General features: G+C 46.8%; 1 protein-coding gene across 1 annotated transcript in view; it reads right to left on the bottom strand.

Moving 5' to 3' along the window:
- The window catches only part of Snx9 (sorting nexin 9), an 84516-nt gene extending 71497 nt beyond the window's left edge, over window positions 1-13019 (bottom strand). The window contains exon 1 of the mRNA XM_059272813.1: window positions 12814-13019. Coding sequence (XP_059128796.1) covers window positions 12814-12825 — 12 coding nt within the window. The 5' untranslated portion in view covers window positions 12826-13019. The remainder of the gene's footprint in view (window positions 1-12813) is intronic.
- Between the last annotated feature and the right edge of the window lie 473 nt (window positions 13020-13492).

Raw genomic sequence — 13492 nt, 5'->3', positions numbered from 1 at the left:
GGTTCTACGAACAAGAACGGCAACCCTGGGAATGGCTCACAGGCTCCCCGCAGACGCCGGCTCCCCGGGCCCTGGCGAGCACACGATGTGCATGCACTGACTTCAAATGAGATGCTCAGTGTCTGTCTCCACCTCCATGCTTGTTTCCATCATTCTGTAAACAGCTGCCGCCACCAGCTAGAGGGGAACGCCAGGCCCATCTCCCCCTCAGCTGGGATCAATCTCACCCCTCCACTTCCCTCAGCATCCTCCTACTGCCGTCCCCACCTGAGCTGTGGACCAAGAGCAGCCTTGTCCCATGAGGATTTTAAGTGCACTGAAGTGAACAAGTTAGTATGCGCAACCCACGCAGGCATCTTAAAGCCTCCAGGTGAACAGTGCCATCTTTAGATGATACTCAGTGACTGTCAGTTGTATGAACTCTTCACGTTAACCTAAAAACAATTTGGTCTTAATGATCACAAAGCAACATAAACACAGAGAACAATCTAGGCTGTGTTTACAAGGCTGCGGCTCCCATCTTTAGAAGGGTTCTTATGAGAGGAGAGAGGGGTAAGAAAATATCAGATAGAAAGAGAGACCTGGCCGACGAGAAGAAAGACAGAAACACAAGATAAGCTTTGGGAGGGCCTGGGTCAATACTCAACAGCCTCGTTCTTTGCTGAAAAGGGCTTTTTATAACATGCCAAGGGGAGAGGCAAAAGACCTCCCCCTTGCAAGATCAAAGCACACCATACAGCCAAGTGCAGACCCTTCCAAACACCTGGTAACCATGCCCGTGGTCAAATCACTCCATTATACAGCCCTGCTGGGAAAAGCAAGCCCAGATTCTCTGACCCTGAATAGTTTCTCACTAGGAAGCCTCTGTGGGCCCCTGCACAAGGCCCACTGTTAAGACCAAATATTTGCTACTAAGGCTTATTATTAATGTGTAAATATAATAACAGGGGTTTGATTGTGTATTTTTGGAAAGTCTTTACTTTCATATATATGTATATATATGAAAATATTTTCTATGAAATAATGTCGGAAATTTATTCAAAAATGATGAGGTAAGGGAAAAATGCAAGATGCAGGACTGAAAAAAAATGAAATTGTTCAGGAGCTGATCACTGCAGCTGGTAGGTGGTCCATGAAGGTTCACTGTACCTTTCTACTTTGGTCTGTTTGAAATGTTTACAAATAGCTACAATAAAAAAAAAAAAATACTGAAGTATGCCGAAATGTTTGGATAATATATAAACAACTCACAGGCATGGAAGTGTTATGAAACTCCATTAATATACTTCAAACAAACAAACAAATCACTGAATGACCCACGGAAGAACAAAGATTCATTGACTTGCAAACTCTTAAACCAGGATGATGTCATTTCTTCTAAGCCCAAGGGAACATTCCAACCCAGTTCTTGGTACTCCAGCTGCTTCTGACCCTGCTCTGTTCATGACTGGAGGCTTCAGGAGTCACACCAGAAACCAGCTACAGCAATATGCATCAGACGAGGAATGCAGCCAGCCCTAACTGATCCTGCCGTGTGGAAATCGTTCACTTCCTATCTGGGTGGACACCAGTGAGGTCAGGATGACAGACCAACCTGGCTATAGGCCAAAGGGGTGAGTGGTCCAATGGGCTATGTGCATCCGCATGTCCAGGAAATAACAGCTTCTATCTGGCTTTCAGATTCACCTACTAGACAGATTCTTATTTCTTTCAACAATCTTTCAACTGATTGAGATACTCGAGGTATAAAAGGATGATCCTCCAGCTTGCTCTTCTGAAGCTCCCTGATCCGCTTAAATATAGCAGTGATTGTACTGGATATAATCAATTAAGTTTTAAGAAGGAATTAAAGATTTCAATCCAGTATCAAAGTGAACACAGCAGGACCAACAAAGACAAACACAAGAAGCAGCAGCAGCAAAGGAACCAGTCACCCGGGCGTGGTGAAAACCCTCCAATAGTTTCATGTTGCCAAATCAATGCAAGGCCCCAGGCATGGCCTACATAGCTCCCTACTGACTTGGCCCATGGACAATTCTGTGCCTCAGCGGGCACTGGCCAGACATGTACACCCGAGGATAACACCTTTCCTCAGAGCTCTGGATGACAGGACCACTCCTTTGTTCAGGTCTCTGTTACCTTCCTGTGGACTTCACTGCCCACCACATCTCACACTGGGTATTACGTACCCACCTCTTAACACGTGCACCCTCCTTTCAGGCCCTCTCTCTCCTCATTCACCTTGTTAACCAGCCATCTCTCCCAAGGGAGAAAGTCCTGGGGGCACATTTTATTTTATGTGCATTGGTTTTTTGCCTGCATGTGTGTCTGTGTGAGGGGAATTGGAGTTACAGACAGGAGTGAGCTGTGATGTGGGTGCTGGGAATTGAACCCAGATCCTCTGGAAGAACGGCCAGCACTCTTAACTAATGAGCCAACTTTCCAGCCCCCTGTGGACAGCAGTTTGAAAAACTGTTTTCTTAGATGCTATATTCCTTACATTTCGACATTCTTTGGCCCAGTAAGTGCTTGATGAAACCACTGAAAGAGGGAAATGGCATCATGACTGACCACCATGTGCTTTTCTGTGAACTCGGTGTATGGTTCTGCTCTACATACAAAGAACGGTATTAGAGACCAGCCTGGCCCAGAACTCACTACAGTAGAAGGCGACCTTGAACTCTGATCTCCCTGACTCTACAGCCCAAATTAACGTTAGGACTACACTAGACTTGACAACTTGTGGTTCTTAGTTGGGTGTATGGATCCTGTGTTATAGTCTATGTTTATAATACTATGAAACACCACAACCCAATCATAACAATCATTTCTCACTATAAAGTAAGCCCACAGGGGAAATTTCACTTAGTCCTTGAGATTGCTTGGTAAAGAAAATACTTTAGTAATGTTGCTTTCGATCTTTAAGGTGGGTAGCAGCTCCTCCTCCTCCTCCTCCTCCTCCTCCTCCTCCTCCCCCCTCCCCCTCCTCTCTTCCTCCTCGTCTCCCCAACCCTTCTCGTCAACCCAAACCGCCAGTGCCACTATCCTGAAAGATGTGACAAAGCAGTCTGTCTAGTCTGGGAGTCTAAAGCCTCTAAACCTAGACAGAAAACACCTGGGAGGGTTCTGCAAAAGAGAGCGAGAGAGCAAGCACCAAGCCTTCTCTCTGGAGCATCAAGCCTTCTCTCTGCCTCCTCCTGAAACTCCTAGAGGCTGGAAAAGGCGGCTGAGGCTTACCCGCAAAGGCAGTGGAGAACAGTCAGATCACTGCGACTTACAACTGGTCTCTAGCACCCAAATTTACTGACAACTGGTGGACAGCTCCTTCCTGCACCGGGACAGAAAGTACCAAGCCATGCGGAGATCTGCACCCCACACAGCATGGAACCAGCAAATAGCTCCCTGGTCCTCACTAAAGGAGGGCAAGTGGACGGAGCTTCTCACCTAAGGAGTGCAGACTAAAGAGCAGGTCCCTGGAGGGTTGAGGGGACTAGAAGGCAAGACAAAGTCCTACTTTCAAGGTCAGCTGTGGGCACCCCCAAATGTAAAGACCTTCACCCCCAGGCTAGGATCAACCTGAGGGCTGAACAGATTATAGTCAACTTTCCCAGTGAGAGGGAGACAAAAATCTGTTGTACATTTTTATAGAAGAGTAGTTTTCTTTATCAATATATTTCTTTTTTTTTTTTTTTTTTTTTGCCCATCTGGCTTGTGCAGACTCGCACCTGAATCCGCTCCATTCTGTGTACTGTGCAGAGGAGGAAAGTGAGTCTGTGGTACTTTCCTGCAGCACACTAACTAGACTCGTCGGGACCAGAACCCAGGCTCCTCGTCTCTGTGCTACTCTGCCACTGCTCGACTAGGACACACGATTACTGCATTCTGAAGACATTAAATCTTTTTCTTTTTTTCCCTAAATACAAAATTCAAAGGAACCTCAAACTAAAAGAGTTTTTATGACATGGCTACAATTACTACAGAGGACAGCAGCAACCTCAAAGTTCATTCCGTGCATACAATGCCCCTCATACAACAGCATTATGTGAAAGTACAATTCACTGAGAAACAACACTAAAGGTAGTATGGCGTGATTAGTATTTGTGATGGTTTGTGTTGTCAACTTGGCCGGATCTAGAATCAGCTAGGAGACAAGTCTCCCGGCATACCTATGGGATGCCTTTGGGTGTGCCTGTGAGGGGTTATCTCAATAGGTGGGAAGACCTGCCCACTGTGGGAGGCACCATTCCCTAGGCTGGGATCTAGGATTGCATAGAAAAGAGAAAGCTGCACAGGCATTCATATCTCTCTCTCTACTTCATAATTATAGATGGAATGTGACTAACTGCTTCCAGTTCCTGCAGCTTTGACTCTGCTGTCATGATGGATTGTACCCTTGAACTGTGAGCTGAAATAAATCTTGAATTGTTTTTGTCAAGGCATCTCATCATAGCAACAGAAAAAGAAACTAAGTATTTGCGAGTCTGTGTATCACTGTAACATTCTATATACACTTCTGAATAACAGTATCAAAATGAAAGACAATATGGCCTGTAAATAATGACTCAAAGATCTGAAAACCCACTGGCTGAGAACCCTTTCCCTAGAGAATACGTTCTAAGTACCTCAAACCAAGTACAACATATAAACATGGCAAGCACTCTCAGGAAACTGTGGAAATCAAAAGGAGAACTAACTTTAACCATTCCTGAACACCATGTCCCTGCCCACAGGGAATTGGGAACGAGCCAGGGCAGTGGACTATTTGTCTGCCACATGCTCTGTACTGGCTCCTGAAAGCGGCCTAGTATGACAAGTCCTGCAGAAAATTTTAGAGTCCAACCAGGGAAACTAGACATCGTGCCTTCTCTGAAATCCACTCTCTGTCCTGACGGAAGGACACTCTACTAAGGAGCACTTTAAATGAGAACTCAGCTCCAGCACATCTCGTTACTGAATGCTGCTCTCTCACCTAGAGGCAGAGAAGCAAGTCTGTGACTCTTGTGAGTACTGCCTCTGCAGGTAATAGGTACTCTATCTAGGACTCAATGTTCAGATATTAAAAATAAGTTAGAAAGACTGAGTCAAGAGACCTAACATCCTTAAATACTATATTTATAATGTCTAAAATGAGTAAGCAGGGTAAAAACATCATGGTTTGAATGACCGTGAGAAAAAAAGAAAAAAAGAAATACCAATTGGCAAGTTGTGAAACACACACAGTGTACAATTTTGAAAGCTTGGCGGTAACTCTGTTTTCACCCAAATGCTCACACCAACATCCCCAAAGATGAGATTTACAGCTTGTACACATATTCCACTCTCTTCACTCTCCAGTGTGTTCCCAGGATACTCTGATCTGGCCTTTATTCCAGCAGGCAGGACAAGCTAATACTTGAGCCACCACCGTACTGGAACAGTGAAATGTAATAAAATTTTCAGGCAAAAAAGCATACAATCACATGGCCTGTGAAACACACTGCTGGGTCAGCACAAAGGAAAAGCTCTGGAAAACGCCAAAAGAGAGAAAAACCCCGGGAGAAATACACACGCTAAGCAGAATTTCACCCTGTATCCACAGAACCATGACTGAGCTGCACTTAGGCCTAATGGAGTCAGGGAAACAAGGGAGCAAACGTCTGAGAGTAACAAGCTGAGGCTGCAGAAGGATCCCAGTAAGAAGGAGAGAGAGTGGGACAGCAAGGAAGTGACTTCCACAGGTGTGGCACAGGGGATGGCGGGACTCCTCCTGAGATCAGAGGCCATGTCTGTGCTGTCTAGCTGGAAGACATGAATGAACACGTGAAGAGGTCGTGACCGCAAGGATGGGGTGACCCAGGGACCGGACAGACAAACTCTGCCTGAGAAACAACTTTAGTGTAACAGTCAGAACTTCCTTGGATTAAGTTCCAAGGAAAAGAATAAAAAAGCAAACCATACAAGAAAACACAGCACCACGGAGGAGGATGGGCAGAAAGACACCGAGTTCGACCTCTGTTTTCAGACTCAACAGGTGAAAAACTGAAGACATGATTGACTACACGGACTGAAGCTGAACCAAACAGAACTTCCAACACTGGAACACATCCCGGGTCATCCTCTAGGTCCCAAGCTAAGCACATAATCCACACTGACACCGCAGTGGCCGTCAGAACAGTGAAGACAGGGTCTTGACAACAGGCAGAGGGAAGAACTGGGCACTTAGAAAACAAGGGTAGCCAATGGCTGCTCAGCGACCCTGGAAGCTGAGGAATGACAGGGTCACTGTACTGAGCACAGCACTGTCAGCCTAGAACGCCCGCCATCTTTGATGGACTGGGAAAATGCATTTCATAAATGACCAAGTTACCAACAACAAGCCTGCATTAATGGGAACCCCAATTCACTCCAAGCAGAAAAACTACCCCAAGAAAGGGTGAAGCTGGGTGTGGTGGTGACGCCTTTAATCCCAGCACTCCAGAGTACAGGCAAAGGACTGAAATATAAGAAAATAGAGTATACAAACATAGGGGCCAATGGTACATCTAGATACCCATTAACTCTACACAGTGAAAACACCTAATTTCTATTTTATTTAATACTAAGTAATTAACTGATTGTACTGGGGAATTTACTGCAGTTATATATTCTTAGGTCATTTCTAAAGTCAGAAAGTATGATATTGAGTAACTTCAGACTTTAACTTAGAAACATTAATAGACTAACGTTCTCCACTTGGGGAGAAGAGACATATAACACAAACCCTCCAAAAAGCTAGGGCTGGGAAAGGCAGGGTTAGCATCCCAAACCCTGAGACTGATAACCCTCAATCAGCCTGGAAGACAGCAGCCAGGAATAGGTAAAAATCAGGAAACATCATCAGGGGCAGACGGAAACCCCTAGTACAAAGACACCTCGGATCAAAAGACAAAAGTCACTGAGCGGTGGTGGCACACCCCTTTAATTCCAGCACTAAGGAAGCGGAGGCAGGCGGATCTCCGTGAGTTCAAGGCCAGCCTGGTCTATAGAGCAAGTTCCAGAGCTTGTAGCCAGGGCTTCATAGAGAAACTGTCTCAAAAAACCAAATAAATAAATAAATAAATAAATAAAAATTCAACCAATATTTGCGAAATAAAAGCTAATGAAGTCAGATTAACAGTGGAAAAAATAGTTAAAGAAAAAAATGCATCACTAGCAAGAGGATCACTTCATAAAGGTGCAAAATTGTAATCACCTGAAAGATACTATTAAGCTTTGAGAAACTGTTTAAGCTCACGATTTTATTTATTCTTTTGTTTTATATCTTAAGTTCATTTTCATAATTTTTAGCACTTCATACCTAAGCACGCTGTATTTATAACATTTCCATCCTTCCCTCACTTCTCTCTCTCTAGCCCACCCACTCTGACTGATTTAAATCTCTTCTTCTATGATTATTATTGTTACTCATGGGAGCCTGTGAGCCTGTGTGCACACACACACACACACCTGCATACATTTACTGTGGCATATATACATGTCTGTAGAGCTGACCACTTGAGTGAGCCTCGGTAACCTGTCAAGGGTCTTGTCCCTAGAGAGCCTTGATTCTCCGTCCCTCAGCAGCCACTGAATGCCTGGAACTCTTCCCTGTGGGTGGGGCCTGATGAATTCCCATCTGCAATGGTATGTTGACTGGTGTGGTCATTATGCAGGCTGTTTGGGCAATCAACTTACTGAGATGTCTGGGTAAGGCTTCCTATAGTGTCCAGAAGACACCGAATCACAGCAGGCTCCCTGGTCCTCTGGCTCTTATAATCTTTCTATCCCCTCTTCTGCAACAGCCCACCATTCTAGTATTTCCACCAACTACAAGACTATAAATCAGTAAGGATAGGTGTGAACAGCATATTTAACAAGTTCAATCTAATGGACGTTCACTAACTACATACATAGAGAATTGATAGGCCCTTTCTGCACACAGAAAACACATTGACCAAATTGCTTCCTAAGTATAAGCTTAGTCTCAACAAATTTCTAGCTACAGTACTGGTTATAGCTGTGGAATAATCCTTCCATGCACTGTGTTAATATAAATCACTATAGTTGGTTTAATAAACAAGCTGACTAGCCAATAGATGAACAGGATTAAGTTAGGTGGAAAAGCCAAACCGAGAATGATGGGATGAGGAAGGGCAGAGTCAGAAGAGTCACCAGTCAGACGGAGAATGAGTCGGACATACAAAATGGGATAGAGGTAAAAGCCATGAGCCTTGGGGCAGCACATAGAGTAATAGAAATGAGTTAATTTAAATGTAAGAGTTAGCTAAAAACAAGCCTGAACTACTGGCCTAGCATTTATAATTTATATTAAGTCTCCGAGTCAGTTATTTGGGAAGCAGCTGCAGGACAGGAAAACTCTGCCTACAGGTTATCAATGAGATTCCCTAATCAGTGCTTTCAAATGAGAAATAATCAACCAAAAGATAATGGGGCAATCTTAAACTTTTGGAAGCTAAGCACAATGTTGAGAACTCATGAGTTAAAGACTACTCTTGAAAGTCTCAAAGCGTGAGGCTGGTTCCAGCTTTTTAACACCCTAAGAATCAATTTTTCATGTAATCATGAGTAGATCCACTGTATTTCAAAACATTACTAATACCTAAATTGCGGGCATAATTTTTGCATCGTGCACGTACACTTTTAAAGAGGAGGTTGCTAACTTACAGTTGGAGATGAACTATAGCTTTAATAAGCTACAATGTATGAATCACTGTGTCACTAGACCATCACTGATGGGGCCCACTGAAGGAGGCAGCCACCAGCTATGGAAGCACACGTGATTGACAGCTGGGAAGGATGACAGGACCCTGTACCGGGAGATGACATGAGAGGTTTCTGGGAAGTGATGCTAAATCCTCCCGTGCACAGAGAAGGCACATGAGAAGGAAGGAACAGCATATGCACCACCAGGGCTTTCTTGACAGCATCTCACCACAAACCCCAGACTGGCCTTGAACTTAGATCCTCCTGTCTCTCCTTCCCTAGAGCCAGGATTACAGTGGGCACCTCTACATCCTGCTGAAAGCTACCAAGTTTTAAGCAGTTAAAGCCAAGCTATTATTTCATTTTCAGATGATTGTTATAAAGGCAAAACACTAAAAAGTCTTTGCAAAACTGTTACACTTTCCATCTCTTTCTCCTGTACTCAAAATTATTTTGTGTGTCTATTGTTACAGAATCTCTCCCTGACTACACATATACAGATATTTATGACATATAAAATACTGTTACACAGAAGTGGTTAGGAAGCATCTCCTATACTGCTTTTTAAAACTATACAAATGAGCTAGAGATGGTGGCACCTGCCTGTCATCTCAGCACTCAGACGCAGAGGCCTGCAACCTCTGGGAATTTAACTTGGTCTCCAGAGCGAGTTCCAGACCAGTGAGGGCTACATTAGACCTCCTGTCAAAAATAAAACAACATTAATGCCCCCCCCCAAAAAAAAATTAAAAAGTCTTGTGTGTGCACGCACATATGCGCGTGCATTTGTGCATGTGGTCACACAGGTTGCCTTCCTTGCTCCCCATCTTATTTTTTTGCTCACTGACTCAGACAGGCTGGCCGGCCAGTGAGGCCTTCCCAACAGTCTAACTGCAGGTGTGAGCTCTTGGATTTTTTTTTTTTTTAAACTTGGATTCTGGAACCCAGGTCCCCATGCATGTGCACTTTACCGGCCAAGCCAATCTCAGCCCCTCGGCTTTAATTCTTAAGACTCGTCAGGTAGGATCTCTATTATTCAAATAAAGAAGATTCTGCTTAGAAGAGACGGCCAGGCTGCTCTCTTAAACTGTTCCCAGGGATGTAGTCCAGGGAAGAGTCTCATCTCCTCCCCAGATCTCTCATGTTCCACACTCATTGAATTCAACCAAAAGCTGTATAACACACATGGGTAAAGTCAGGTGTGGATCTGGAAAGTGAAGTGGGAATTCCGGGAGGCATCAGGCTCCAGAATTTTATTACTCCTATAAAGTGACCATGTAAGCGAAAAAGGATCCAAATCAATTAGCCAAGATTAATTCCAGTATGGAACTTACAGCTAATCATAGGGATCCAGGTCAACTCCCACTAATTATTTTATGTTCATTTTGACATAATAAAGATTTGATCTTCAATTCACTGCTTGACTGTGTCAGAGCATGATCTGGGGAGACATCTAACAGAGGCCAGACAGAAACACTCCTACAGCCAGTCACTGTGCTGTTAAAGGAGACACTACTGGACTCTCTCTCGGTGGTGTACTCAAGCAGAGTTCAGCACTCTACTGAGGAAAGACAAGAAACAAAACCCGGATGATCCCTCTAAAACGTAGTTACTGATTATCTGTCTAGCAATGAAGACCTGCCCAATTAAAGTTCTAAAAGATTTCTTTTTTCTATTATGACTCTACCAAGAGCTCTTAAAGGTCATGAGATTCAGGATGACTAGAGACAGCCCAGGTTAGGTTAAAAGCACTGGCTGCTCTTCCAGAGGACCCGGATTTGGTTCCCAGCACCTACACAGCAGCTTACAACTGTTGGTTAATGCCAGTTCCCGGGGATCCAATGCTCTCTTCTAACCTCTTAGGCACCAGGAATGCATGTGGTACACAGATACACATGTAAACAACACACCCATACACATCAAATCATTTTAAAAAACCATGCAACTTCAGAAGTAAGTGTAGATTCAGGGAAGTACATTAAGAACAGTGAAGATGAAAACTATCTGAAGAGAATACCATTCTCCCGTCTGCTCTACGGCAATCCCAGCACTACCTCAAACGTCCAGATGATGCATTTATTTCCTGACACTTAGCTCTTACATCAAAAGCCCGAGGACCACTTGAGCTTAAAAACTTCATTAATAGTCCATCATCACGACTACTAAGTACATCTGACCACCTACACGATTAAAGGAAGGAAAGGAAAAAAGGCCAACTGTTGGGCTGTAGGAAAGGGAAGGGGTGTGTCCTGGGGCTGGGACAAGCGGCAATGACCACCTGACTCTGGAAACAACTGGAAAATGAGACTTTGGTTTGCCACAAGAACCATCTGGGAATAGGAAAGCCAGAACTGCAGGAGGCTTCCCTTCGATGAGAGCTTCCCAGCCAGCCCCTTTCCTCAGACAGCAATGGTTGGTCACCCAGTCCACACGGGAATGCGCACCTCCAGGAACTGTGATTACCAAGTGGGGAGGGGCGCCGTGGCCAGGAGAAGTGGAATTTGCCTTCGGAGAAGGAGATAACAAAGCAGAAAATGCTCCCACAGGGTGTGAGACTTGTGTTCAATGAGGTCACAGGCAACTCGACTTCAGTAGAGGGGCGACTGTGCTTTTCCCACTGGAAGAGTTAAGTTCAAGCGTCATCGTGAAATAAACTTTTCATTAAGCATGTATACGTACATATTAGTTGCTAAGCTAAAATAGGCATGTGCGAGTCAGACTGGTAAAAACTGACCCCTACAGAATAGGGTTTATGTCACAAACCACTACCAAGGCTGCAAGATAACTATGTAATTGGATTTGCAATTTCTGAAATGTTTGGCAACAAACCTCAAAATCAAATTTCCTTAGAAATCTTTTGTTTGAATTAGGTTTTCTTTCCAACAACGTGGTCACAAAATCAGTATGTTACAAAGGTGGCCAGTTGGCTCATGTCTAATAAAACCAAGCAACAACACAGCCCAGATACACTAACAAGGCAATTATTCCAACAGCAGCAGTAGCAAGTTCCCTGGAGAAGCTTCCTTTCTGTATAAACACACCACCTAGACAGATTCAGAGAACTGAATTTATCTCGGCCCCCAACTTCAACAGACTAAGTGTTATCAGACACTTCTGATCTTTCAAACTCCTTAACATTTTTCTATATAATCCTTCCATAAACTCCCACCTTGAAAAAAAAAAGAAGTTTTCATCAACCCAGAAGTAGCTTAGATATTTCAAAAATAAATGTGGAAAGACATGCTGATGTTTGACATAATCAAAACTCTTCGTACAAGTAAATCCCACACATCACGGATCCATCAGGGGTTCACCTATGGTGCTTCTCTCCCCAGGTCCTCATTTCCAAGGTTCTGGCTTTTCCTGATGGCTATTTCATCCCCCAAGTAACTACTGAAACCATACAAGAAAAGGGAACCGAGGAAACAAATTTTTGCAGACTCAGATAGCAAAAAACGGACTGCCAATTTCACAAACAGTAACATAAAATAAGCAAACCAAGACTCCTGGCCATTTACCAAGCAGGAACCAAAGTTCCACTAAGCAATTCGGGCCTTGGCCCTTTTTTTGTTTTGTTTTGTTTTTGTTTTTCTTCTGCAAGCAAACACGTCATGTAAAAGCACAGTCATTTCCCTCTTGATACTTTATTCACTCCGAAAACGTCCCATTCAAACCGAAAAGACAGCAAAACAAAAGGAAAAAATGAGAGACTTGAAGGCAGTGGGCGCGGAGCGCGGCTCCCGGAGGCTGCAGCGTCCTCCCCGCCGGGCTCGGCCCCCTCGCGCGCGGGGCCGCGGTCCGGAGGAGGGAGAGAGGCAGGCGCCGTGCGGCAGCCTCGGGGCGGGGGCCGCGGCTCCGGGGCTGCGGGAACTTTCCGTCCCGGGGCGCCCGCCCCAGCCAGCTCAGGTGCAAACTTTGCAAAGCCGCCTCCTGGGAGGAACCCGAACCCCGGCGCTGCTCCGCTCCGGTGCCCGCGGCGGCGGCGGCCCGGGGCCGCGGAGACTCGCGAGCGACCCGCCCGGGGCTCTTCGGCCTCCCTCGGCCGCCGCGGAGCCGAACGGCCGGCCCGGCCTGCGCCGCGCGCCCCCTCACCTTCGTGGCCATGGCGGGCGGTTCCCGGGCCCCGGTGGGCCGGCTGGTCTCCCGCGCCGCGGAGCTTCGGCCCTAGCCGGAGGAGGAGGAGGAGGGAGGACGACGGCTGCGGCTGTGGCTGGCGGCTGCGGCCCCGGCGCGGCGCGGCTCTGCGCGGAGGCTCCGTCGTCTCCGCCTTTGCTCTCGGCGCTCGGGCCCCCGCGGCTCGGCGACTCCCGCCGCCGCCCGCGCCTGCAGTTCCTGAAAGTCCCCGGCTGCGCGGCCCCCGCCCCCGCCGGCCAAGCCTCCCATGGACCGCGGCGTGCGCGGCGCGGCCGGCGGAAGCGCGCCTGGGGCCTCGGCCGGAGCCCGGCCTCCTCGCCCGCCCCGGCCTCCGCCCCGACCCCGCCGCCCGCGCGCGGCCCTGAGTACGGGAGGCCACGGCTGGAGCGGCGGCCGCGGGGGTCGGGCGAGCCGGAGAGCGGACGGGAGGGCGGGCGAGCGCCGGGGTCGCGGCCTGGTCCGCGTCGAGCCGTTCGCGGGGCGCGGCGCTGAGCCTCAGGCCCGGCTCGCTGCGTGCGGGAGGAGGACGACGATGGTTCTGCCCTGACCGGGAGCTGCCCGCCTGGGATCCCCGGGCCACGGCGCGGCGGCGGAGGGGTCGGGGTGCTTGGGGGGCTCACTACCGCCAGTGCCACAT

Source organism: Peromyscus eremicus, chromosome 8b (genome assembly GCF_949786415.1).
Source record: "Peromyscus eremicus chromosome 8b, PerEre_H2_v1, whole genome shotgun sequence".
Lineage (NCBI taxonomy): Eukaryota > Metazoa > Chordata > Mammalia > Rodentia > Cricetidae > Peromyscus > Peromyscus eremicus.
Note: the sequence above shows the minus strand (reverse complement) of the source record. Positions and strands in the feature narration are given on the sequence as shown.